Genomic DNA, 24,130 nt, shown 5'->3' with positions numbered 1-24,130 from the left:
ACTCTGAAAGACCAAGACATTTGTGTATCTCCTTCTCTGTTCAGTTTTCATTATTCAGACATCTATCTAATGATTCTCTATTGAGAACTGTTGATAATGGTGAGACCGCACATTATCCAAACCTTGTTCCTGGATAACAAAGGGTTTTAATCAGGATCAGCGTCACAGAGGAGACCAGATAGCAATTGCCCAATGAGATGAGCAGTTGGGCAAATGCATGAAGTTTCAAGATTCTTCTCAAGAAAGGTTATTAAAAGCCCGGAGGAGCGCCATGAGGTAACTCCAATAGACTCTAAAACAAACTCTTAAGAATCAAAGGCTTTCACGGCCAGCATCCATAGTTTTTTGTGGGTTTTTTGGGCTTATGTAGCTGTGTTCTGGAAGAGTTTATTCCTGACATTTTATATGCCAGGTTCTTAAACATTTAAGCTTCTCTTATGTTTCATCAGCCTGTAAATTAAAGTTGCATTTTTCACATTAGAGAGTTTTTTTTAAAAAAAATAATAGTTTAGGCTGCCTGGCCCTTTCAGACCTTCCGAAAAATACAGCTCTATTTCTTTATCCCCTCCTCCGCATCAACACTCTCCCTAAGAGTTTATTTTTAGTCTTCTGATCTGCAACCTTTACAAAGCACACCACAGGCACACTCACTCACACAGATCCGGAGGTGAAGGTTACTCAACAATTTCTCTTACTTCCTGCGAAGATGCAGATTTTGACACCAAACAAGAACCGCTTGATGACATGTACACAAAGTTGTGGCATGGCTCTTCACACTGCCATCTGAATGCTTGCAGACAAAAAGGAGGGAAAAGAGAACTGTGAAATCATTTACATAGCAACTTCCTCTTTCCTGTTCTCTTCTGGATTGCAAGATCTTCCTTGTTTTTTATTAATTTTCTTAAGTTGATAAATTTGTTCAAAACCAATTTCCATGCCATTGGCTACCAATACCAAGGTGGCACAAGGGACTGGAGCTGGGCCGGTTCTCTGCCAAAATGCTAGTACGACTGCTGAAACAGGTGGAGGTACAGGAGGGATCTACTCTGCCATCCTCAGCCGCAACCAGCCCATCATCGGAGCAAAGGAGAAGACTTTTTACGAGCTCCATAACAAATTTCTCAAAAAGAAGATTCTTTATGAAGATCCAGATTTCCCAGCAAATGAGTCCTCCCTTTTCTATAGTCAAAAGCTCCCTGTCAAATTTGAGTGGAAGAGGCCACCAGTGAGTAGACTCTTAGTCTGATGTAAAGGATGAATTTCTTAAATATTTGCTTATACTATCAAGTAATCTTTCATTAAATTCTAACTAGAAAAAGCATAGATATGAACAATGTTGTCTTCAGTGCAGCAAGATTTTCAGGGATAAGGTTTGTCGTTTTCCCCAAGTTTTGACAGATGTGTTTTAGCTGGCCTTGCATTTCTAAGTCCAAATTTAAAATCTGTCATAAATGGCTGGCAGAACATTTTAAAATCTAATGTTTTTAAATACTGTATTGTTATTCCACCTTTCAAAGTAGAAACTAACTAAAAGACTTACCATACTTTGCTTATCTGGGTCAGTGAAAGTGTGTTTTCTCAACTTGAAAATTGAATTTTGTTGCAGAACAAGTGAGATTATTTTCTATATCTCAAACCAAACCAGAACTATATATTGATCGCTCTAATAAGTGCTGTGTGAAATGTAGATATATGGGGGGAAAAAGGAATCTATTGTACACCATTAATGATAAGTAGCATCACTTTCACAGTCTCTTGTGCCTACACAATCTTTTCGTCCTTTTTCTTTGGGTGAGAGGGAAGCTAAACAGTTCTCTGCCACATCAGTCAAGACATGATGACTTACGTCATAGTCTCTCAAGTAATTTGATTTTCTATATATCTATTATGTAGGCATTTTGTATCCTGTACAGGCAGGTTGTATCCCCCAAACAGCTTTGACTTTTCTCTCCTTTTTACAATCGGTTTAAAAATCAACACTTTACTTTTAAAATGCATATGCACATGTTTGTTGTGATTCTCCTGTCTCTTGTCATGAGCAGGCCCTGGGTAAATTTCTTCTTCTTTTGTTTTTTCCTGTTGGTACCTACAAGGATTGATAAGGTGTTAATTAAGAGAATGAACTGTTCATTTAGGGTTTTTTATTTTTTTATTTTTGTAAAATCGTACAGAATTGCTGAATTTCTGAATTCTAGTAATTCAATATTTGACATTTTACAAAAAATATTTCAAACATAAGGAGAAGCTTAGCATCCTGATTGTGTGTACATGTAGTGGGATGGGGTAGCAGCATCAAGGTGTTGGCCCCAGCAAGCAAGGAATTTCCCCCCTCGAAAGCTATGATGTCAAGAGACTACCTTTACCTTTTAAGGTATCCCAGAGAGCCAGTGTGGTGTAGTGGTTGGAGTGTTGGACTATGACTCTGGAGATCAGGGTCTGATTCCCACTCAGCCATGGAAACCCACTAGGTGACCTTAGGTGAGTCACATTCCCTCAGTCTCAGAAAACCCTGTGATAGGTTCGCTTTAGGATCACCATAAGTCCGAAACTACTTGAAGGCACACAACAACATCCCATTTTCTACAGTAGCACCTAACCTGATGGTCCCTCTTTAAGACTAAGGCCCCCACTGCCCTCTGCCTAAATATTAGCTGTGCCTTCTCCCCTTCATCTAGGTGCTCCTTTGTCCAAGGAGGTTGTTCTCTGAGATACAGAAGGGAATTAGTTACATCTTCCCCTCTTGCTGGCAACTGCTCTTCTCTCATGGTTGATCACTTTATTCCCTCCTCCCCTGCTGTTTCAGCAAAAGCAACAGCAATAAGGCAACCAAGGGGGAGTTTAAATGAGTTTAAAAGATCATAGACATGAGGGAGTATCAGTAAGAACCCCAGGGGAGAAACAAGGTTTAATTTCTGCAGGTTTTCCATCCTCACAAACAGCCAGTGCAGGGCCCAAAGAAAGTTAAGGACCATCCTTTTGACACCCACTGCGACCCAAATTGAATTAGTCCCTGCAACATTTCATAGATAAAAACTGGGACATGTGGCCAAGCAACCTCAGGGTGTGATCAAGATGGCAAAAGTTATTAATGAAGAAGGACATTACACAAGATACGAGAGGGTGCAGCAGTTTGTTTTTGCCAAAGGAGATTGTCGCACATGAAATCTGCGCCGTGATAGATGCAGGTTATAACCGTGAGCTAAGATCCGTTACTCACGGTTACAACCTGTGTCTATCCCATGTGCAATAATCTCCTAAATCTGAGAAATGAAAATTTTTAACTCCTTCTCGCCTCTCGGCCCGGCTGAATTAACTGAAAGAAAACTACTTTTGCATTTTGAAGTCAGCGTGCAACAACTGAAACTAGCCAGTGAGGAAGAGGGAAAGTGGGAGGAGGAGAAAGAAACTGGGATGTTTTAAAAGCAGCTAGGAAAGTGAGATGAGAGAGGATTAACTGGGATGTCCCTGACAAATTAGGACAGTTTGTGTGTGTGGGGGGGGGGGGGGGAGTACGAGGTTCAGTCCAGACTGTCTGAAAGACAGTATGTCCCAATATCGGGCTGATGAAGTGTTTAGATCATCAAGAAAGTGACATTTTCCTCAATCCTAACATTATCACAAGCAACATTGCTGAGGATGTGAGGGAGAGCTTTCTTGGTGGCTGTTCCCATGCTGTGGAGTTCCCTCCCATAGGAAAGTAGGTTGGCTCCCTCCCTACTCTCTTTCCACTGACAAGCAAAAACATTTATGTTTATCCAGGCAGTTGACTGTTAACTGGTTCTTGCACACACACAAAATTAATTGGCCTGTACTGTATTATTATTATTGTTGTTGTTGTTGTTGTTGTTGTTGTTTTATGCCTTTTATACTTCAAATTTAAAAATTTACAATTTTAATATAATTGTTTATTTAATTGTGTTTGACTTTTATGCTGTCCGTTGTTTTAACAATGTATTTAACATTGTTTTAACAATGTATTTAACTTATGTTGTGACCTGCCTTGGCTCCCGAACTGGGTGACAGGCTGGATGTAAATTAAACAAATACAGAAACAAACAAATTAAATCCCATGAAAATAGCCAACGCAACAGCTGATCCAGATCTGAATGCAGCAAGTGATAAAAGATACACACACACACTCCAGATTCCTGACCCAGATCATGAGGCTGACAATGGCTAAGAAATTAGCCCCACAAAAGGAACATAAAGACACAGACCTGAGTAAAACTGATGTTAAGACTATTTGTCTATTTTATTTTTTTAAAAGGATTTCAAATAGTTTGCTAAAGAAAAATTGTGACCCTTTTGATGTTCCTGGACTGCAGCTCCTCAGCTGGTCCCAGAGTGTGGAATGGGAAGAGAGGGCCCAAGCTTCTTTTAAGAATAGGCTGGAGGGCTTCCCTCCAAAAAATAATTTTTGCAAAACTGAACAATTACCATAAGATTAATGAGTAGCTGAGCCTTTGTGGGAATTATGTTCTAATTCCGTAGAAATGCTGTGATCACTAACAACCAGTACAAGTTCCTCAAAAACAAAAACATGCAAAACTAATTTTATTTTTTTTCATATCTTATCTACTCTTATTTAATCTTATCTATTCTTTTGATAGACCAATGGAGTGCTGTGGCTGTGGCTCTTAAGTTCAGTAGGGCTTTTGATAATGTCCCCCATGATATTCTTGCAAACAAGTGGGTGAATTGTGGGCTATACAATATACAAAGAGATTTTATAGCACCTTTTAGACTAAAAAAGAAGTTGTAGCATATGTTTTTGTAGATTTAGTCTACTTCCTCAGATGCATAGAGTGAAGTGTTGCCCAGGAAGGACCATTATAGTCAGACAATATGAATAGCCATAGAAGTATAAACTTTTGTGTATGGTGCTACTGTTAGATGGGTTTCTAACTGGCTGACAAGCTGAACCAAAGAATCTTCACCAGTGGTTGCTCTTCATCCTGGAGAGAAGTGACTACTGGAGTACCTCAGCATTGTGTCTACTCAAGACCCAAATGGAATTACAGTGAGCCCTTCCTATACGTGGAGGATCAATTTCAGACCCACCCGCCCCACCACCTATGCTGGATCTATGGATTCCTATGGCAGTGTGGTCATGTGGCATTTTGTCCACCAGGACATGCCATCTGCATGAGATCAAGATGGCAAGCTTGCGGACAGCACAGACAGACTGTATTACTAGTTATGCCAATCTGTGTTCTATTTTAAAATAATAATAATAATAATAATAATAATAATAGATAAATTCCAAGCCATGAATCACCAGCCCATAGGATCTAATTGTTTTAATCTTGACTGTTCTTGCTCAAAAAAGATCCTAAAAGCAACCATGCATCTGGTGCAAAGAAACCCTACGCCAGACAGGCATGCAGAAATAAAGCTTAGACACAACTAGAGAAGCTAATAGTCACCAAGAAGGCTCAGCACACAACTACAGTTTGTTTTGAGCGAGAAAAGTCAGCAAAAGAGTCAAACCCAGTTACTTATTTATTTTTTTGAATATTGTATTTGGCATGCTGAGAGAGCATAAGCTACTACTTGACATTCCCATTTAAAATTCAGTTTGGGAAGATTTTTGTACTACAGTGGACCCTTGTTATACGCTGGGGTTTGGTTCCAAGATCTTCCGTGTATAACAAAATCCGTGTATGCTCAAGTCCCATTAAATATAATGACATAGCAAAATGGTGTCCCTTATAAAAAATGGAACATCAAGGTAAATTTATACTTTTTTGGGACATTTTCAAACCGTGTATGCTTGAATCCGTGTATAAAATATCCGTGTATAAGAAGGGCCGACTGTACTTTGTTTGCCAGCTTTAATCAGATCTCTTCAGGAAAGAGAACTATTGTGCCTATGCCCCTTGTTAACTTTTCTCCTTGACCACCAGTGTCAGTGACAAAAAGCAAACACATTATTCAGTCACTAAAATCTCATAAGGCACCTGGTGAAGATTTCCTTTCTCTGGAACTCTTCAGGGCACATATTGACTGGTGGGCTTCACAGCTGGCAGGATTGTTTACACACCGAGGCAATACTGGTCATATTCCAGCAGGATGAGAACTGTCCATCATAGTTCCAATATATATCTAAAAGGAGATAAGGAAGATCCCAGAAACTACTAGACTAAGGGTTCCCAACCTTTTTGACTCATGGAGCTCTTTTTAGAATCAGTTTCTATGGCAGAGCCCCTAAGAGGCCTACCTTATGCCTTACAAGTTAATGGTGTTTAGGAGTAGTGTTATTGTTTCTTATTCTTTAATTTCATTCCATTTTTATTTCTTTCATTTTCCTAGAGCATGCCCTAAGGCTCCTCAGGGCAAGGCACACATTGGGAACCACTGCTCTAGACCCGTAAAACTTATTGATATAACAGCTAAGATGTATGCAAAACATCTCTTGAGAAAAAAAAAATAGAGGACTGGTAATTGAGAAGAACATACTAGTGGAAGAAGAGGCTGGGTACTCCACAATAGATAACTGTTTTGTTCTATACCATCTTATTACTAAATATACAGCCAATGTAAATATCTGTTTACAGCCTTAGACTCAATAAATAGAGACCTCTAAGGGAGGGAGCTGGCTAAGTTAAACATGGAACCTAGAATTTGGGGAAAGTACACCGGGGTTTTAACCCCATGTGATAGGATCCTAAATTAACTCATTATAATGACCCAACTTCTTTGTTCCCCACCCTAAAGGTCCATAAAACAAAAATTATATTAGTTCTAACATATGGCACTAAATTGTGCGTTCTATTAAAGGCCCATCTACTTAAGAACAAAATCAAGCACGCTTCTTAAGGACTATTTTGGGGACTGACAGGAACACTCCTACTGCAGCAGTAAGAGCTGCAACAGGTATCTATTCTATTTACAGTTTAACAGTAATTAAAGCTTTCAGCTACTGGTGGAAGATCCTTTCAATGGAATCTGACAGATTTCCAAAAATGTGCCTGGAAGAACAAACGGGCACACTATGGATTAATCAGCTTCATCAAATTATTTCACATCTTGTCTTATCAACACCATATCTATTTTCATTTGGATACCAGGCCACAATAATATTTAAACAAATATTGTTTATGCATTGCTCAAACTGATATCGAGGCACTTGCAAACACCAGGTCACTGAAATGGTTGGTCAAAAATAAAATACCTTTCCAAATAGAAAAAATATCTGATAATGGACTTGACTCAACCCCCACAGGACAACATTAACCAGAGCAAAATATATCAATCAATATAAAGAGCAATCTACAGGTATTCTGTTTTCCCACAGACTGTGGGAAAGCAGTAGAATATCTGTAGATTACTCTTTATTATGATTGACTCATTTGTGATAAGAAAGTTCTAGAAAATGCTCCAGCCACTGATGAAGACTTGTTGTCGAAACACGCTTGGCTACAAATAGTGGTGAATTGTATTGACAGAAATCAGCCAACTTCATTCTTTCCTATCAAGTCATATACTAAAGTTGTTTATCTTCTGAAGGACCATTATACCATTTAAGACTGAATTCATTTTATTTGTTTTCAAATAGACTTTTTCATTTCAAGAGACTGCAAGTCTCCCCACAGGACTTTGGTTCTTTTATTGTACATACTATATATTGTTTCAATGATCTGCTTATGCTATATGATATATTTGAAAGTGTGTGTGTGTGTGTATAATAAAGTTTTTTAAAAAATAGTTAGCATTGTTAGCACACCCTGCATGCCCAGTGTTATTGTGGGGTACATATATTTTGTTATATTTTATTATAATAGCAGTTACAGGGAGGCCATAAGCATGAACCTGAAAAAGTCAGATGACTTTTAAGTGAACTTCTGATGGCTGGCCACAGACCTGAAGGCATGTGGAAAGAACCTCTGTACCTTTATGGCTATGAATATTGCTCCTTCCCCAACCCCTACAGTGTCCATTTCCCCTTGAAGGTCACAGGCAAAGGTTTGTCAGCATAAAGCATTAAAGCAATCTTTCTGCTGCCCTCCATTGTACTTTCCCACGCTTCATCCTATCCCAAACTCCTTTGGTTTGTCCTGATCTTATTACTGCTTGATTAAATCAATGTTAGTTCCTACTTTAACAGAATAACAGAAAGGTTGCTACAATTGTCAGTAGAATACAACAATTCTTTTTAGATCTTATTTATCACAGTGTGTAGATAGTATGTCTTTTTTTCTCAGAAATATATTTCTGTTCTACAGGAAATTTGTGAGAACCCACGTTTCATAATTGGTGGAGCCAACAGGACTGACATTTGTCAAGGGGAACTAGGTACCTAGCCCTTTCTTCTCAACTGTTTTGACTTTGTGATAACAAAACAATATAATTTAATTTATCAAATGCCATTTTATATCTTTATCCATATACACATAATGGAATCTTGATTGATCCTGGATGGAGGACCTGTAGAAATAATAATTTTTCAGGATAATACATACTCTGCTTCTTCTTAATTAAACTGATTTTTTAATTTCTCTAAATCTGTTTGCTTCCTTTAAGGCGATTGTTGGTTCCTGGCTGCCATTGCTTGTCTGACCCTGAATGAAAAACTGCTGTTCCGGGTCATACCACATGATCAGACCTTCATAAAAGATTATGCCGGGATCTTTCACTTCCAGGTATTTGCTTGGATATGTTTCAGAATGTACTTTTTTGTAATTCAACTACATATACCTGTACAAGCCAGTGGAAGATAATACAGAAGTAAATTAAACAATGAAAGGTCATATTAATCCAAATATAACAATTAATTTAAACAAAAATGATGCTGAGTCCCACTCACAGAACTTCTAATTTGCTTTCTTCTTTGGTTGAATCTTGCAGTTTTGGCGTTATGGAAGTTGGGTGGAAGTTATCATTGATGACCGCTTGCCAACATATAACAACCAACTGATCTTTACCAAATCCTCCCAGCAAAATGAATTCTGGAGTGCCTTACTGGAAAAAGCTTATGCAAAGTAAAAATGTTTTCTTTACTTAGTGCTCTGTATTCTTACAAGTTTGTGTTTACTCTCTGGTGAGGGATAAGTGTGATACATTGCAGAAATAGTCATGGTGAAAATCACATAATGAAAATCAGTCTGTTTTCTCTAGGGAATTCCCCAGACCTACACTCCATGCAAATAATATTTGTTTAGTTATTGTTGAGTTTATTGCAAAGGTATATAGGTAACTCAGCCTCTTGGCCTAACTAAATTATATATTGAAAGAAATTACTTTCCAAGAAAGGCCCAGTCTCTAAGGGTGCATCTATACTGTAGAAATAATGCAATTTGACTGCACTTAAATGCCATAGCTCCATCCTATGGAATCTTGGGGTTTGTAGTTTCACAAGATCTTTAACCATCTCTGCCAAAGCATACTGGTGCCTCACAAAATACAAATCCCAGGATTCTGTAGAATGTAGTCATGGCAATTGAAATGGTGTCAAACTACATTATTTCTACCATGCAGATGCATCTTAAATCTGTTCCAGAGATTTCTCAAATATCAGGAGCAAATTCTGAAGGGGCTGCAAGGTTGACAGTAGTTTCTATTCTGCTGCAAAAAAAACAAAACAAAACACTGAATCCAATCTATAATAGGTCCATAGTGTCATCATACCCACATTCTGTTGCAGATGTATCATTTACATTGATGAAACTGAAAAAATGAATCTAAATCAATCAAATTCTGGTTAGCTATCTGAGCTTCCTCATTTACATTTATACAGTACAGAAGGATGATTTATATCCAAGTAGAGAAGAATGAACAGAATTATCAGATTAACTGTTTCTTGTCCCTCTTCAGGCTTCATGGGTCTTATGAGGCACTAAAAGGAGGCAACACCACTGAGGCCATGGAGGATTTCACAGGAGGTGTAACAGAGTTCTATGAGATAAAGGATGCTCCTAAAGATATATATAAAATCATGAAGCATGCCATTGAGAGAGGGTCACTGATGGCCTGCTCCATTGAGGTACATCCACTGGAATTTTCCCATATCCATAAATGGCTGTGGATGATCCCAGAGCTTTCTTAATTTAATTTTCCTTATACTTAAACACAATGGATTACATGCCAAGATGGTGATTTGTTGGTGGATGAGTATTGGTTATAATTAACACTCACATATCTCTCAACATTCAGCTGGAATCTTGCTGACCCAATATACAGACTTAATACAAACAGAATCATTGTTTTCTCTCTGTGACTCTGTATATAGATTAATTATTTTTCACATTTAAATGGGAGAAAGTCTTCTTTGTGATGGCACTTTAACTATACATTTCACTCCCAAATCTGGCACCAGCACTTTCCTCCATCTTTCCCTCCCTGTAAAATCTGCTAAAGAGGGAAAGATGGAATAATTGCAAAACATATTTTGTTTTGGTGGCACTATAAGGTGTGTATTTTAAAGCACCATTAAAATTTCAAGGAATTATGATTTGTTTCTAAACCTGCCCTGCCCTAACTCCCACCACACTCTGTAAATAATCTATTTGCTATGCCAAAGCCTTTTGGAGTGCAGGGGGCAGGAAAACCATCACCACAACTCTAGTTTTCTTATCACTAGCTGTTCTAAATTGTGGCAGGAAACATGAACCCATCTTCCTTAAAGATTTGTTGCTATAGTTGACTTTGACTTATGGTGACCCCATGAATGAGAGATCTCCAAGTCACCTGTCATAATAATAACAATAACAACAACAACAACAACCCTTGATCTTGAGGGGGAAAATCAAACCCAGAACAGCTCTCCCTTTCTCCACTTCTGCATGTCCCCATGGTTTTCTAGCCTTCTTTGTTAATCTTTCTGATGTCCCTGAATAAACTGACCACTCATTCAATAAAGTCACTTCTTTTCTCCTCAAAGTGAAAATTTTATTGCTGAACAAGCAGAACAACAGAGGAGATTATTGCACCTGCAAATCCCACCAGGATAGATGAGAAATTGAAAAGTCAAAAACAGTTGTTATCGCATGCAGTCGAGGCCGAGTGCAACCTGTCTGCAGTCCAGATCCCAGCTGCGCTTATCCATGAGCTTTTCAAAAATGGTAAGCTCCAGTTTTTGAAAAGCTCCTTGATAAGCGCAGCTGGGGTCTGGGTTGCAGACAGATTGTACTCGCCCAGCCTCAACTGTGTGCGATAACACCTGGTTTTGGGTTTTCAGTACCGCATCTATCCCAGCAGGATTTGCGGGTGCGATAATCTCCAGAGTCTCTTAGGATATAAAAGTGGTTTGCTGCAGAAAAAGAACTGAGAAGGAAGTGTGTGGATGATGATAGTACTGGTTGTAAGGAGGCTTTTAAATCAAACTGGAAGCTTGAACTGAACCATTAGTATAATTTGCTAAAAGCAAACATGCCCTTTTGACATATATTTTTTGTTGTTAACTGCACTTGGGTCGCCCTTGACTCATGGTGACGCTGTGGATGAGACATCTCCAAAAAACCCTGTCTTCCACTGCTCTGCTTAGGTCCTGAAAACTCACCCCCATGACCCCACCCCCCCGATTGCGTCTATCCAACTGGTGTGTGATATTCCTCTCTTTCAACCTTCTACCTTTGGTGGGCTGGGCCAAATAAGTCACCGCAGGGAGGGGCAAGGGTTCACTTGTGCACCTCAGAGCCCCCAGAAAGCCAAGACAGAGCAGCTACAAGGTGCCAATTGCATTAGGGAACAAAAAGGCAAAGTGGGAGCCCCTGGAGGAACCCTGGCTGGGAGGAGACAAAGGATGAAGTCTCTGAAGGGGAGAGAGAAGAATGGGAAACAAGAGGACTATTTCTTTTACTCTCCGAGTGGAGAAAGTCTGAGTTGCTTTTTTATTACCTTATGTTCCCCTCTTTGGGGCTGATGGTTGGAGTACCAAAAAAACAATGTAAAACTGCAAACTTAATAAATTTATTTTGTTGGTAGCAGAGTAAAAAGGGGTCCCTAGTATTCTGTGAGAATGGAAACTCTGGCCCAAGCAGTCCCAGGCTTCCCCAAACGGAGGCTGGGGCCACATAGGGCTTACTATGGTTTCAGGGTTTATTTTATATACAAGGTCATGTTTGGACAAACAAATAAGATAAACAAGCCCATGGATTATATTATGTCCAAATGTTGACATGATATGATACTGCCTCTAACAGACTAATCATATTAATTAGGCATTAAATTCTAGAGAGACAGTGCTTTTGCATCACTATGCACCACTGATCAAAGCAAACATTCCTCTTCTGACATGAGCAAGAAGGAGCGAACTAATGAAAATGCCTTTCTCCTTTTAGAGCTAAATTTGGTTTCTTTCTTTTTCATCCTCTTTGTGTTCTAGGACAATAATGGATTTATTTATGAAAATACTCCCACAACTAAGATTGGATTATTAATTACCCAAATGTTAAACAATATGAATTGTGGAGCACAGAATGACTCAACCCCACCTATGGAGGACAAAGTATCTCAGGTTGGTATTTCTCTAGTGTACAAGCATTAATAACCATGTATTCAAAAAACCTTGCAAAGCAGTCCAAAATGCAGATGGGCATAATATATTGCCCTTTTAAAAAATGGTGAAAAAGTTGTCCTTAATATGCTTTTCCTGTGTTTTACAGGCTAGAGCTCCAATAGTCTTTGAGAGACGCATGGCTAATGGACTGGTTCTAAGCCATGCCTATTCAGTTACAGGAGTGGAAGAGGTACATATTGAATTCATTGTATTAATATAAAAGTAATAAGTCAGAAATATATTTTATTAGGATATAAGAAAATATGAGCCAGTATCCTATATCAACTTATGCTTAACTTAGGTCCAAAACACATTGTAGAAATAATCCAATTTGAGATCACTTTAACTGCCCTGGCTCAGTGCTAAGGAATCTTGGGAACTGGAGTTTATTGTGGAGTTTATTGTGGCACTTGAGCTATCTGACAGAGGTATCATTTATCATTGATTTATCATTACCACAACGGTAATTCACTCTCTCACCTGCTTTACTGGGCAACATCTGCATTGGGAGAAGGAGAGCATGGCTGAATCATGTTTCTCTCAGGTTTTGCTGGGTCAGGCCAGGAGAAGTTACTTAGTTAAGTACATAGTTAAGTACAGTCTGCTCTTAATATCTATTGCAGTTCTGTTCCAGACTGTCTCCCTTACTTGAAGGGATTGCCTTCCATGAGACAAGTCGGGGGAGGGAGAGAGCAGTGGTGGGCAAGCCCCATTCTCCAGCTGTGCATTCTTCTACAGTGCATGCCACTGCATCTCCCGCATTTTTAATTAAAGGGGAGCACCTTGGCAGCGAAATCAGGAAAAATGCATGCTTGCTGACCAGGCCTTGGCACCACAGCCTCTGCTACTACCCTAGGACCTGCTTCTTGTCCTGGGTGCAATTGGTGGTAATTAATACATACAATGGGCCATTGTCATCTGCTAGGGTTTGGTTCCAGGACCCTCCATGGTTAACAAAATCTGTGGATGCTTGAGTCCCATACAATGGCATAGTAAAGTGATGTCCCTTATATAAAATTAAAAAATGAAAGTTTGCTTTTTGGAATTTATACTTTTTTGGAATATTTTTAAGCCGTGGATGCTTGAATCTGTGGATAAGAAATCCGTGAATAAGGAGGGCTAAATGTGTGTGTGTGTGTGTGTGTGTGTGTGTATCCACAGATGTTATTGACTTTTGATTGTTGTCTGGCTGCAGTGATCTCTTTGATTATAACCACAGAACACAACCAATGCTGAATGCTGTAGTGCACCAACTGTGTCTCAAACTAATATGAAGAAAATATTACTGAAGTCAATAGGACAGGTTTTAGAATTATTCCTTTCTGTTCCTAGTGATATCCTGAGGCAAGGTGGGGAGTAGAATACAAAAGTGCCTAAAGTGTGCGAAAACCTTAATGCAGCCCTGGGTGAAACAATGTCATTATGAAAGAAGGAATAGATACTAGCTGGTATCAATGAAGGGCAGAAGGACAATAGATTACTTTTAGAAAAGAAATTGGTTATGTTAAGGGGAATCTGTTGATAACAACATCTATTTTGATTTATGCTAGAGTCTGTAAGGTGCTGTGTACTGTTTCATTTAATTCAGTTATTGAATTAATTATATATTTGCTACCTCTAAGACAACATTTAAAGGAGAGAAAATAAAACTGATACGGTTAAGAAATCCTTGGGGACAAGTAGAATGGAACGGAGCTTGGAGTGACCGGTGAGTGAGGTCATATTGTTAAATTAAAGAAAATAATGTAATTTTGTTAAATAAACACTGATTTTTCAATGGCTTGTCCAGAAAAAGTACTGTCTTGCATCTAATTCAATAGTAAGTAGTGGGTTGGTTTTTTTTGTTTGTTTGTTTTGTATTTTATTTTTAAAGACTGTTCTTTGAAGATGGTTTTGATATCAACAACTAAAAATTAAGGGCATAACTCACTCCATAGCAAGGATTTTTAAATTTAATTCACTAGGTTTCAACACGTTTTTGCTAAAATCAATGGGACTTGAGTCCTTATCTTTTACTGCATTGGTTCTTATACTTTGAGACAAGAGTAGGGATAGCAAGAAGCCTGAAGAACCCTCATATGGTTGATAGAGGCAATCAAAAACAGGATAAGGGTTGTTGCAATACTTTCCTGGCAATAACAGTGTTAACTAGTAAATATAATGCATTTGTAGTTTAAAAAACTGAATGCAGTACATGTTAAAGTAAAGCAATTTAACAATTTAGTCATTGCAGGATAAACTTTAAATTCAGAGATAATCTACAATAATAGCTCTGTACTAACTGGCAATTTGAGAAATGACATACTTTTTTCTTAAATCAGCTATGAACTTTACAAGATTCTTCTCAATTTCATTGCAGTTCAGATGAATGGAATGTTATTGATTCTGCAGAGAAGACCCGACTGCAGCATAAAGTTTCAGAGGATGGGGAATTCTGGTAATGATTCCTCCTTTTTCTTCTTCTTCTTCTTCTTTCAGAAGACTCCTGTGTCCATGGAGATTATCACACATGACTATCCCCGATGGGACAGACACACATTTAACCCATCAATGATGGATCTTACTGCATTCCCTGTAGGCAGCCCATATGCAGCCCATATCCAACCCATGCTTATCCCATAGCTTTTCAAGAATGGGATTTTTCCCATTCTTAAAAGCCGTAGGATAAGCCCAGGTTGCATATGGGCTGCATATGGGCTGCCTATGGTGAATGCGGTAAGATCCATAATTGATAGGTTAAATGGCCATCTATCCTATTGGAGATAGTCATGTATGATAATCTCCCATGTTTTCATATACTGTATAGCTCTTAATCTCCTGGCTAAGGGATGAAACGAAACCTCTCAAAACAGTGATAGTCATTCCAAAAACCCAATATATAATCTTTATGGATTTTTTTTCTAATTTCTTATGCCTCTAGGATATCTGGGAAAGATTTCCTGAGGTACTTCACAAAGCTTGAAATATGTAATATCACACCTGACGCTTTAGAGGGTGATAAACTTCACACATGGACAGTTTCAGTCACTGAAGGGCGATGGGTGCGAGGCTGCACAGCTGGAGGCTGCCGTAACTATCCAGGTAGGTAATATAGTACAACTGCATTATCTAATAAAGCACATCAGATAGAAGTTTTTTTAAAAAAATGGGCTCACTAGATTTGGGGGAAGGAAGTTCCTACCCCCCAACAACATGGTTTGGATAAACAAAGACACAACTTTATTACATACAGTTGAGTAGTATTATCCTGACATAAGGAAAGGATTCAGAGATTGACATAAGGAAAGGATCTGGTTGTTATCAGATCAAACCATCAACTGTGACCTATGATGTTGAGGAACCACAAAGTGACATTATTGGAATCCATACGGATGTAAAGCCAGTGTCTGTTATTCCTCCTACCTGGATATGAGGCAGGTCAGCAGCCCCCAGCTGAGCGTGACCTTTCTCATCTGTACTCTCATGGTCTTAACGGGAATCCTCAACCAAGTAGATGATGGGTTTCATGCCACATCATCAAGACTGTGGAGAGAAACCTGGAAATACACATAAATTATACATATGAAAATATAAGAAGAGAAACAAATAGGTATGAGTAGATATAAAAACACAATGGAACAGTGGAAAGGCATTAAAACCCCAAATGATGGAGGAGCCACTAGACAGCCAGATAGACACTGCTGACAGAACAAAGTCACTGATCATGGATTGGCTGCAACTCCAAAAGCCTACAGAAAACTTTGCAGGTTTCTAGAAAAGAAAAAAGAAGAAAAAATGAAGATGGTGACTTCCATGCTAGGCCATGTGAGAGGACCTTAGTGTGGTGGTTGTAGCTTCCTCCAGCTCTCAAACACAGAAGGAAATCTCTTTTCTAAGACATTGCATCTATAATATAAAATCAAAGAAACTATGCCTTCCTTTTTAGAATAGTTATCCTACATGAATGGATAAGGAAGATTAGAACCTTAATCAAGTAAGAAAGAAAAGTGTACACAATTTATTTTTTGTTATTACTTTAACTGAGTGGCATTTCTTTAAAACAGTAATTCTCACAACTAGGCCTCGTGCAGAACTGCTAGCATTAACTTTTTCTAAGTCACATTATGTAAACACATTTTGCAAGTTTTATGTAAATATATACATAAACATTATATAGGGCTTGAGGGCTTGAAATCTTCTTTGTCTGAAATAAAAAAGAGCTTGAAAAGGGGGAGAGAGAAGGAAGGGAGAGACTATCACACTGAGGAGAAAGCTAATTTCCCTTTACATCATAGCTGGGGCACAGGGAACACCCTGAAGTGTAAACTGGAAAGAAAGGGTCATAAGACAAAGATAACAGGACCAAAGAATAAATCAGAACTAAAGGATAAGCCAAGACATAGGAACAAAAATCAGGTCAGAAATCAGATTGGAGGAAAAGGTCAGGAGGACACAGAAGCAAAAAAGAAAGTCAGGATTCAAATGGCAGCCAAAGGATGGAGGAACATATCCAAACTCAGGATGACTTTGTTCCCTGAGCAAAACTTTAATAAGTCTTCTTATTAGTTCTTCATATACAAGAGGCTGCAATGACCAGCTTCATATTTTATATAATTACTATGTAATTTTATTTTTGCAGATACATTTTGGACCAATCCTCAGTTTCGCTTGAGACTTCTGGAAGAAGATGATGATCCAGAAGACAGTGAAGTTGTATGCAGTTTCTTAGTTGCACTGATGCAGAAAAACAGGAGGAAAGAACGTAGGCTTGGAGCCAATCTTCTCACAATTGGTTTTGCCATCTATGAGGTACCATAGTTACCAGGCTACTATGTTATCCCATCCCACTGCCTCATTTACAACAAAGTTGATTAAATACATTTCAGTAAAAGGTATCTCAGTTGCTTGTATTTTACAGCACGATCTAAATAATTGTTAACATTTAGTTGTAAAAATGTACAATCAGTCATGAGTTGCTTCAAAAAGTTATTCTTATAAAATGTAAATACAGTATACTGCCGGAGCTCCGTATCCATGAGGGATCCATTCCAGACCTCACCCCCACAGATTCCAAAATCCACTCATGCTCAAGTCTCATTTTTCTTAACGGTAGCGGCACCTGCACATGCATGTATTCATAAATAAAAGCAGAGGCTTGCTGTCAGTGGATGGTTAAATCTGCAAATGGCAAGTCCACCGATGCAGAGGATATACTATATTTGTAATTCCAGCAACATGGATAGAGAAAATCACTACCAGGTTTACTATAATTGCTGGATTAAGAGGTGGATACAGTGAATACAGTACAAGTGGACCCCATATTGCATGGCAGATCTGTTCCAGGATCTTTTGCATAATACGATTTTTGTGTCTAATCTGAAACACTTTTTTTTTTACCCAAAATGAGTAAAATGGACACTAAATGCCATCAGTATTGACCCACATTAAATTTGATGTATAGGTATCATCAGAAGAGGAAACTTCATCAGAATGAGGGTCATCAGAAGGTGGTTCTGAACTGTACAGCCAGGAGAAGGTTGATAGTTCTATGCCAATGCTGTGAACATATGTTGTGCATGATAGGATGTCAGTATTAGGAGCAGAAGATGTCTAAATTCATAATTTTTAAGCTTCACACTCAATATGTCTTTATCTTCTCTGATTATATTAGTCAAAATCTCCAAAGTAGAAATAAAAAGTAATGGGGATAAGGGGCATCCCTGTCCGGTACTCCTCTGAATAAAGCAGACTTTGTTCTCCCCCCTCCATTCGTTAATATTTGGGCTTTTTGTTCTTGGTATATGGCATATTTCCGTCTGAAAAAGTTTTCATCTATTGCCATTTTATTGATCACTTCCTTCATGAATAGCCAACTGATGTTATCAAAAACTTTTTCTGCAGCCAAATAAATGAAAATGAGTAGTTCTGTCTTTGCCATATTAAGTTTAAGGTGGCGATGAAGCATCTATGCTGAGATACTGGAAAGACATGCTGTGATGAGATGTTCAATAACCAAAGAAAGTTCATGAGTGGAGTGGTAAAGTTGAGTATCATCAGCATAAAGGTGATTTTGAAACCCATACGGACTGATAAGATTACCTAAAGACCATGTGTAAAGAGAAAACAACAAAGGGGCTTGAACAGAGGCCTGACAAACCCAGCTGAAAGGCAAAAGGAAGAGTGTGCATGACCATCTGCTACCACATTAAATGACTGACCTGAAAGATAAAATGAAAACCTATTGAGAATGCAGTTAGTGAACCCTAGGTCACAAAGTGAATCTAACAAAAGAGCATGATCAACTGTATCAAAGGCTTCAGACAATTCAAGGAGAATAAGAATGGAATATAGGCCTTTAGACTTGGCCTGAAGCAACTTGTCTGTTATTTTTGGGACATATTGATGGCGATGGGAAAGTATTAACCAATGCGCAAATGGTGGAACTTGTTAAGACCTCATCAGAGAAAGAAGCAAAAATGGAAGCAGCCACAGTCATGTGGACATTAGATAAGTTTACTGAAGTATTTCAAATTGCACAGACATTAAAGCAAACAAATGGCATTGGAATACGATCCTCGGATAGAATGCAGCATTAAAGTTACCCATATGAACATTTTAGGATTACATCCTCTACAACAACACTTTGCTGAGTCAAAAAGAAAGAAGAAACAACTTCCTATTACAATGATCTTCAAAAAGGTTTCAGCATCTGAAATTCTCCAACCATTGAAATCATCTGCTCCTAACAGTTTCCCTTGATTTTCTTTTATCCTTTTTTTTCTGCTTTCCTATCTAATTTTGGGTCGACCACCCCATTCAAGTCCCCTATTATTATAGTGCTGTAATGAGCAAATTCAGATATCTTCTCTATTAACTTGACATAAAAGTTACTTTTATTCTCTAGTAATGCGCATAGTCCTACCACCAGTGGTTTTTTTTTATTCTTCCACATAATTTTGATTCCTATAAAATGTCCATTTGGGTCTGTGAATAATTCTTCTGCCTCGATACCCTCTTTTACATATAGAACTACTCCTTTCTTCTTCTTATCACTTGCTGCTATAAACTCTTTTCCTAATTTAGGGCCTAAACAGACGGCCCTAAAGGGGCTGCATAACACCACCCCTTTCAGTGCCGGATCGGGGCTACAGCAACCGCATGCTGCGGGCTCAATCCTACACTTTACTGGTTCTAAACAATCCAGCAAAATGTCGCTCCTTTATAGAGCAGCAAAAAGCCGCCTTTGCCACTGCTGCAGTGGCTTTTCTGGGTTTCTCTGGTGCAGCGCATCTAAATGCTGTGCCAAAGAAATAACATGATGCCACCTGCCATGTAGGTAAGTGGGCGGCATGACAACGGCATTGGGGCAGGCGGCACCATGCCCCCACTCCACCCTGATGCCGGCGTTTCTTGCTGATCTGTTCAGCCCCTTAGAGTTCTTCAGTAGTCTTGCATCTTTCATTCTAATAGGTGTTTCTTGGAGGCATATAATTTCACATTCTATTTTCCCAAATAGTGAAAGACTTTTTTTATGTTCCTGTGATGTGTTCATACCTTTCACATTCTATGTTAAGTGCTTGTACTTTGTTTTTGTTTTTCCAGGTGCCAAAAGAGGTATGACCAGCGTGGAGGAAGACGAGTTGATGTAATAGTCTCAAATGCAGATCCTCAACGGCATTCTCGAATACTTTTTTTTGTGCTGTTGCAACCATGTAAATTGTCTCATTATGTTTAACAATGTGCATAAATGTTCATTCACCTGTGAATATAGACATATTTTAATACTGCATCTCCCCCTGTTGACTTTATCACATGTGGCTTTTAAATTTCAATTAAAATTGAACAATAGTGCCTTTGGCAATACTTATCACATAATGTCACCTATGTCGCATTGCTACTGTGACTCCAAAAGAGTGGTCAGAGCACACCCTTTCATTGATGGGGAAAACTGTCAATAAGCTCCCAATCACACTGCCATTAGTCTTCATGTGTGATAAGTTCCTGCTGCAGCAGTTCCAAGATTATGCAGTCACACAGTGTTTCTTTCCTCCTCCACTCCCACTCCCCCTCACTAGTTCCAAACAAGGTAGTTTTGTTTCTTATCCCCTTCACTTTCTTTTCTTTCATCACTTTCTTTTCTTTCATTTTTGTTTCAGTAATTCACATTGCCATAACTCCAGAATTTTGTTACAATTTTTTTTTAAAAAGAAGAAAACAACGACATGATGGGTAGAACATAGGGCAGGAAAGCAGGTCTATGGGGGAGCGTGGAAGAGAATGTGAGAAACAATCCATGCGAGAAATAGCCCCTGTCATGCTAGTGAAGTGACATGCAATAAGGAAATCTTGTTAGTTGGCAAGAATGAGGCTTGTGTGATAAAGTCCTGTGTGTATATGCAGGTATATGGAACAAGGTAATTTCAGTAGCACACTTAACTACAGTATAGCATTGATGGGCAGAAGTATACTAGAAATAACATTTCTGGGCACTATGTGTAGAAAATATATCTAATATACAGTATTAAATTTAAAATATAAGAATATATTATAGCCACGTGACAATCATGAATACAGAAAAGCTACCTAGATTTATTCATTTGTAACTGTTCCATATTCATGATCACTACTTAGTCACAACTGTGACACTATTGTCATGATTGTAACTCCCACTCAAAACCTACTTCATTGGATATCAACTACACGGCAAGAAGGGAGTTTATTCTACTGGCAATCAAAGCTTGCGTTAATGGCATTTCCATTAGGTTGCAGGGTGACAGGAAAGTTTACTTAGTTAAGTATACTTAGTATGCTTAACGAAATAGCTGATGTAGGCACGTTACAGATCGCCCCTTTGGGGCGGCTTGTAGGCGCACCTTTCCCCGCCGGATCGGGGCCTCAGCGGCCAGAGCAGCAGCCGCTGAAGCCCCGATCCGCCGCTTTCCAGGCTGCGGGGAAGCGGCAAAAGGCCCCTTCCCCGCAGCCTGGAAAGGGGTGTCCTTGGGGCTTCAAGCCCCAAGGACACCCCGCGGCGGCGGGGAGAAGGAGAAAGGGGCCGTTTGGTCCGCTGCACCCAGCGGACCAAACCAGGAAGGAGCTCCGAAACGGAGCTCCTTCGGGGGTCACGGAAAGGGCGCCCCAGGCGCCCTGCCGCAACCCCAATACGTCACAACCGCACCGCCTCATTTGGAGGTGGCGCGGTCGTCACGTATCGATGGCGGCGGCCGTGTGGAATGGCTGCCACCATTTTGTGCGCACAGAGTGCGCGCTAGGGTTAGGGCGGTGCAGAAGCACCGCCCCGTCTTAACCCTAGTACGCGCTCCGTGCTTACTTTTTAGCCCGTCTGTAACGGCCCGTAGAATACTGGCTGATCATTCAGTCATAGTTAAGTATAGCTGGATGAAGGCAGTTGTCTCTGGTGCAAGATAACATAGCTTTATTCACTGTATTCTATGCTGCTTTGCATTTCTAGAAAGGGTTTACTGACAATTACTTCTTTATGTTTTCAGATGCTGGGTGACAATAAGCATCTGCAAAAGGATTTTTTCCTCTATACTGCCTCAAAGGTGAAGTGTAAGACTTACATAAATATGAGGGAAGTTGCTGAACGCTTTCGGTTGCCTCCAAATGAGTATGTAATCATCCCATCCACATATGAACCTCACCAAGAGGGAGAGTTTATCCTTAGAGTTTTCTCAGAAAAAAGAAGTCTATCAGAGTAAGTAGAACATCTATATTTTGGATTTTAAAGGTGCCATTTGTTTGCTGTGATCCTTCTTCAGGAAGCAGGGCATAACATTCCACCCAGATAAAACTATGTCCCATCTCCCTTCTCGTCCCCCTTAAAACCCATGTATCTCTCGCTGCTCCCACTACCATGACTATAAAGTGGCTCGTGGCCACTTCTTAGCAGTTGGTAGTCAAGAAGCAATGACATAATTGTTAGTGAGAGAGGTAGTGAATTCCTCCCCCCACAACAAACAAAAAGGTGTATGTAAGTGTCATTAACAGGATGCCAGGTAATGTCTTTTGAGTGCCCAGAGCATTTCACATCTATTGATTTAGAACTTCTAGCAATCTCTCACGTTGCCCTTTAAAATCTCTCCTTGGATTTGGATCTTGGACTAATGTGATAAGTACCAGCCAAAGATGATTTTGTCCTCTTAAAATTCTGCTTTTCTAGTCTCATGTGCTAAAGTCTTTAGTTCCAGCCATCAGATTGGACCATATTATTCAGTCTGAGTTATGTCAGAACATGCCCTTCAATCAGTTCGGCAGGGACGTAGCCAAGAGGGGGAGATCTTGGGGTCCGGACCCCCCCCCTTCCATTAGAGAAATGAATGGTGTGTGCTGCTGCACCGCCGCACCCAAGCCCCATTATAATGGTGGCACTTAGTCTGGACCCCTCCCCCCCTTCCTAAAATCCTGGCTACGTCCCTGAGTTCGGTCAACCAGTGCACATTCACTTCCCACTGACTTGTCTCAGCTCTCTCTCTTTTTTAAAAAAAACCCTTCTTACTCACTGAGGCCTCTTCCATCACAGAGTTCTCTGTGCTGGGATTGGTATGTAGAGAGCACATTTGAGACTAACTGAAATGAAGAAGTTGGCAGCATAAGCTTTTGTAGACTTCAGTCTACTTCTTCAGATACATTTAGTGGAGTGGAAACCAGGGACAAACATATGTATGCCTTTGGTATGTGAGAATGTTGTTTCAAATTCAAAATAAGCTATGTATGGAAATGAAGTAGCAAGTCCAGCTTTAAAGATGATGGGATTGGTGCCCTCTATTTTTCCAAGTATTGCTTATGAATGATTCAGAGGAATCAGTGACCATTCACAAATGCAATGGTGGCAAAACTACCCTTCTCAGTCTTTATGTACCAGTTACTACAGTTGTGAACAGTCAATCGCTAAGTTCAAATAATAAGAGCTTGATGTAAAAAATGTTACAGATTGTATCTCTCTCATTTCATAGAGGTTTTTTTCCTTTACTGTTTACTTTTTTATTATTTATAAATGAAATGCACAGATATAGGATGGGGGACACCTGGCTGAACGAGACTACGTGTGAAAGGGATCTGGGAGTCCAAGTAGACCACAAACTGAACATGAGTCAACAGTGTGATACAGCAGCTAAAAAGGCCAATGCAATTTTAGGCTGCATCAATAAAAGTATAGTGTCTAGATCAAGAGAAGTAATAGTGCCACTATAATCTGCTTTGGTCAGGCCCTACCTGGAATATTGTGTCCACAATTCAAAAAGGACATTGAGAAACTGGAGCATGTCCAAAGGAGGGCGACTAAAATGGTGAAGGGTCTGGAAACCATGTCCTATGAGGAACGACTTAGGGAGCTGGGGATGTTTAGCCTGGAGAAAAGAAGGTTAAGAGGTGTTAAGATAGCCCTGTTTAAGTATTTGAAGGGGTGTCATATTGAGGAGGGAGGAAGCTTGTTTTTTGCTGTTCCAGAGACTAGGACCTGGAGCAATGGATGCAAGCTGCAGGAAAAGAAATTCCACCTCAACATTAGGAGGAACTTCCTGACAGTAAGGGCTGTTTGACAGTGGAACACACTCCCCCGGAGTGCAGTGGAGTCTCCTTCCTTGGAGGTCTTCAAGCAGAGGCTGGATGGCCATCTGTCGGGGATGCTTTGATTGT

General features: G+C 39.5%; 1 protein-coding gene across 1 annotated transcript in view; it reads left to right on the top strand.

Annotated features, from left to right (window-relative positions):
• The first annotated feature begins 652 nt into the window (after nt 1-652).
• Nucleotides 653-24,130, top strand: part of CAPN3 (calpain 3) — a 39,807-nt gene continuing 16,329 nt past the window's right edge. The window contains exons 1-13 of the mRNA XM_089521883.1: nt 653-1,225; nt 8,226-8,295; nt 8,524-8,642; nt 8,848-8,981; nt 9,814-9,982; nt 12,323-12,454; nt 12,603-12,686; nt 14,119-14,204; nt 14,856-14,933; nt 15,417-15,577; nt 17,115-17,284; nt 20,078-20,089; nt 21,982-22,190. Coding sequence (XP_089378009.1) covers nt 935-1,225; nt 8,226-8,295; nt 8,524-8,642; nt 8,848-8,981; nt 9,814-9,982; nt 12,323-12,454; nt 12,603-12,686; nt 14,119-14,204; nt 14,856-14,933; nt 15,417-15,577; nt 17,115-17,284; nt 20,078-20,089; nt 21,982-22,190 — 1,715 coding nt within the window. The 5' untranslated portion in view covers nt 653-934. The remainder of the gene's footprint in view (nt 1,226-8,225; nt 8,296-8,523; nt 8,643-8,847; nt 8,982-9,813; nt 9,983-12,322; nt 12,455-12,602; nt 12,687-14,118; nt 14,205-14,855; nt 14,934-15,416; nt 15,578-17,114; nt 17,285-20,077; nt 20,090-21,981; nt 22,191-24,130) is intronic.

This window comes from Sceloporus occidentalis, unplaced genomic scaffold (assembly GCF_023333645.1).
Source record: "Sceloporus occidentalis isolate IW3139 unplaced genomic scaffold, rSceOcc1.0.p SCAF_4, whole genome shotgun sequence".
NCBI classification, from domain to species: domain Eukaryota; kingdom Metazoa; phylum Chordata; class Lepidosauria; order Squamata; family Phrynosomatidae; genus Sceloporus; species Sceloporus occidentalis.
This window is presented reverse-complemented; position numbering and strand designations above follow the sequence as displayed.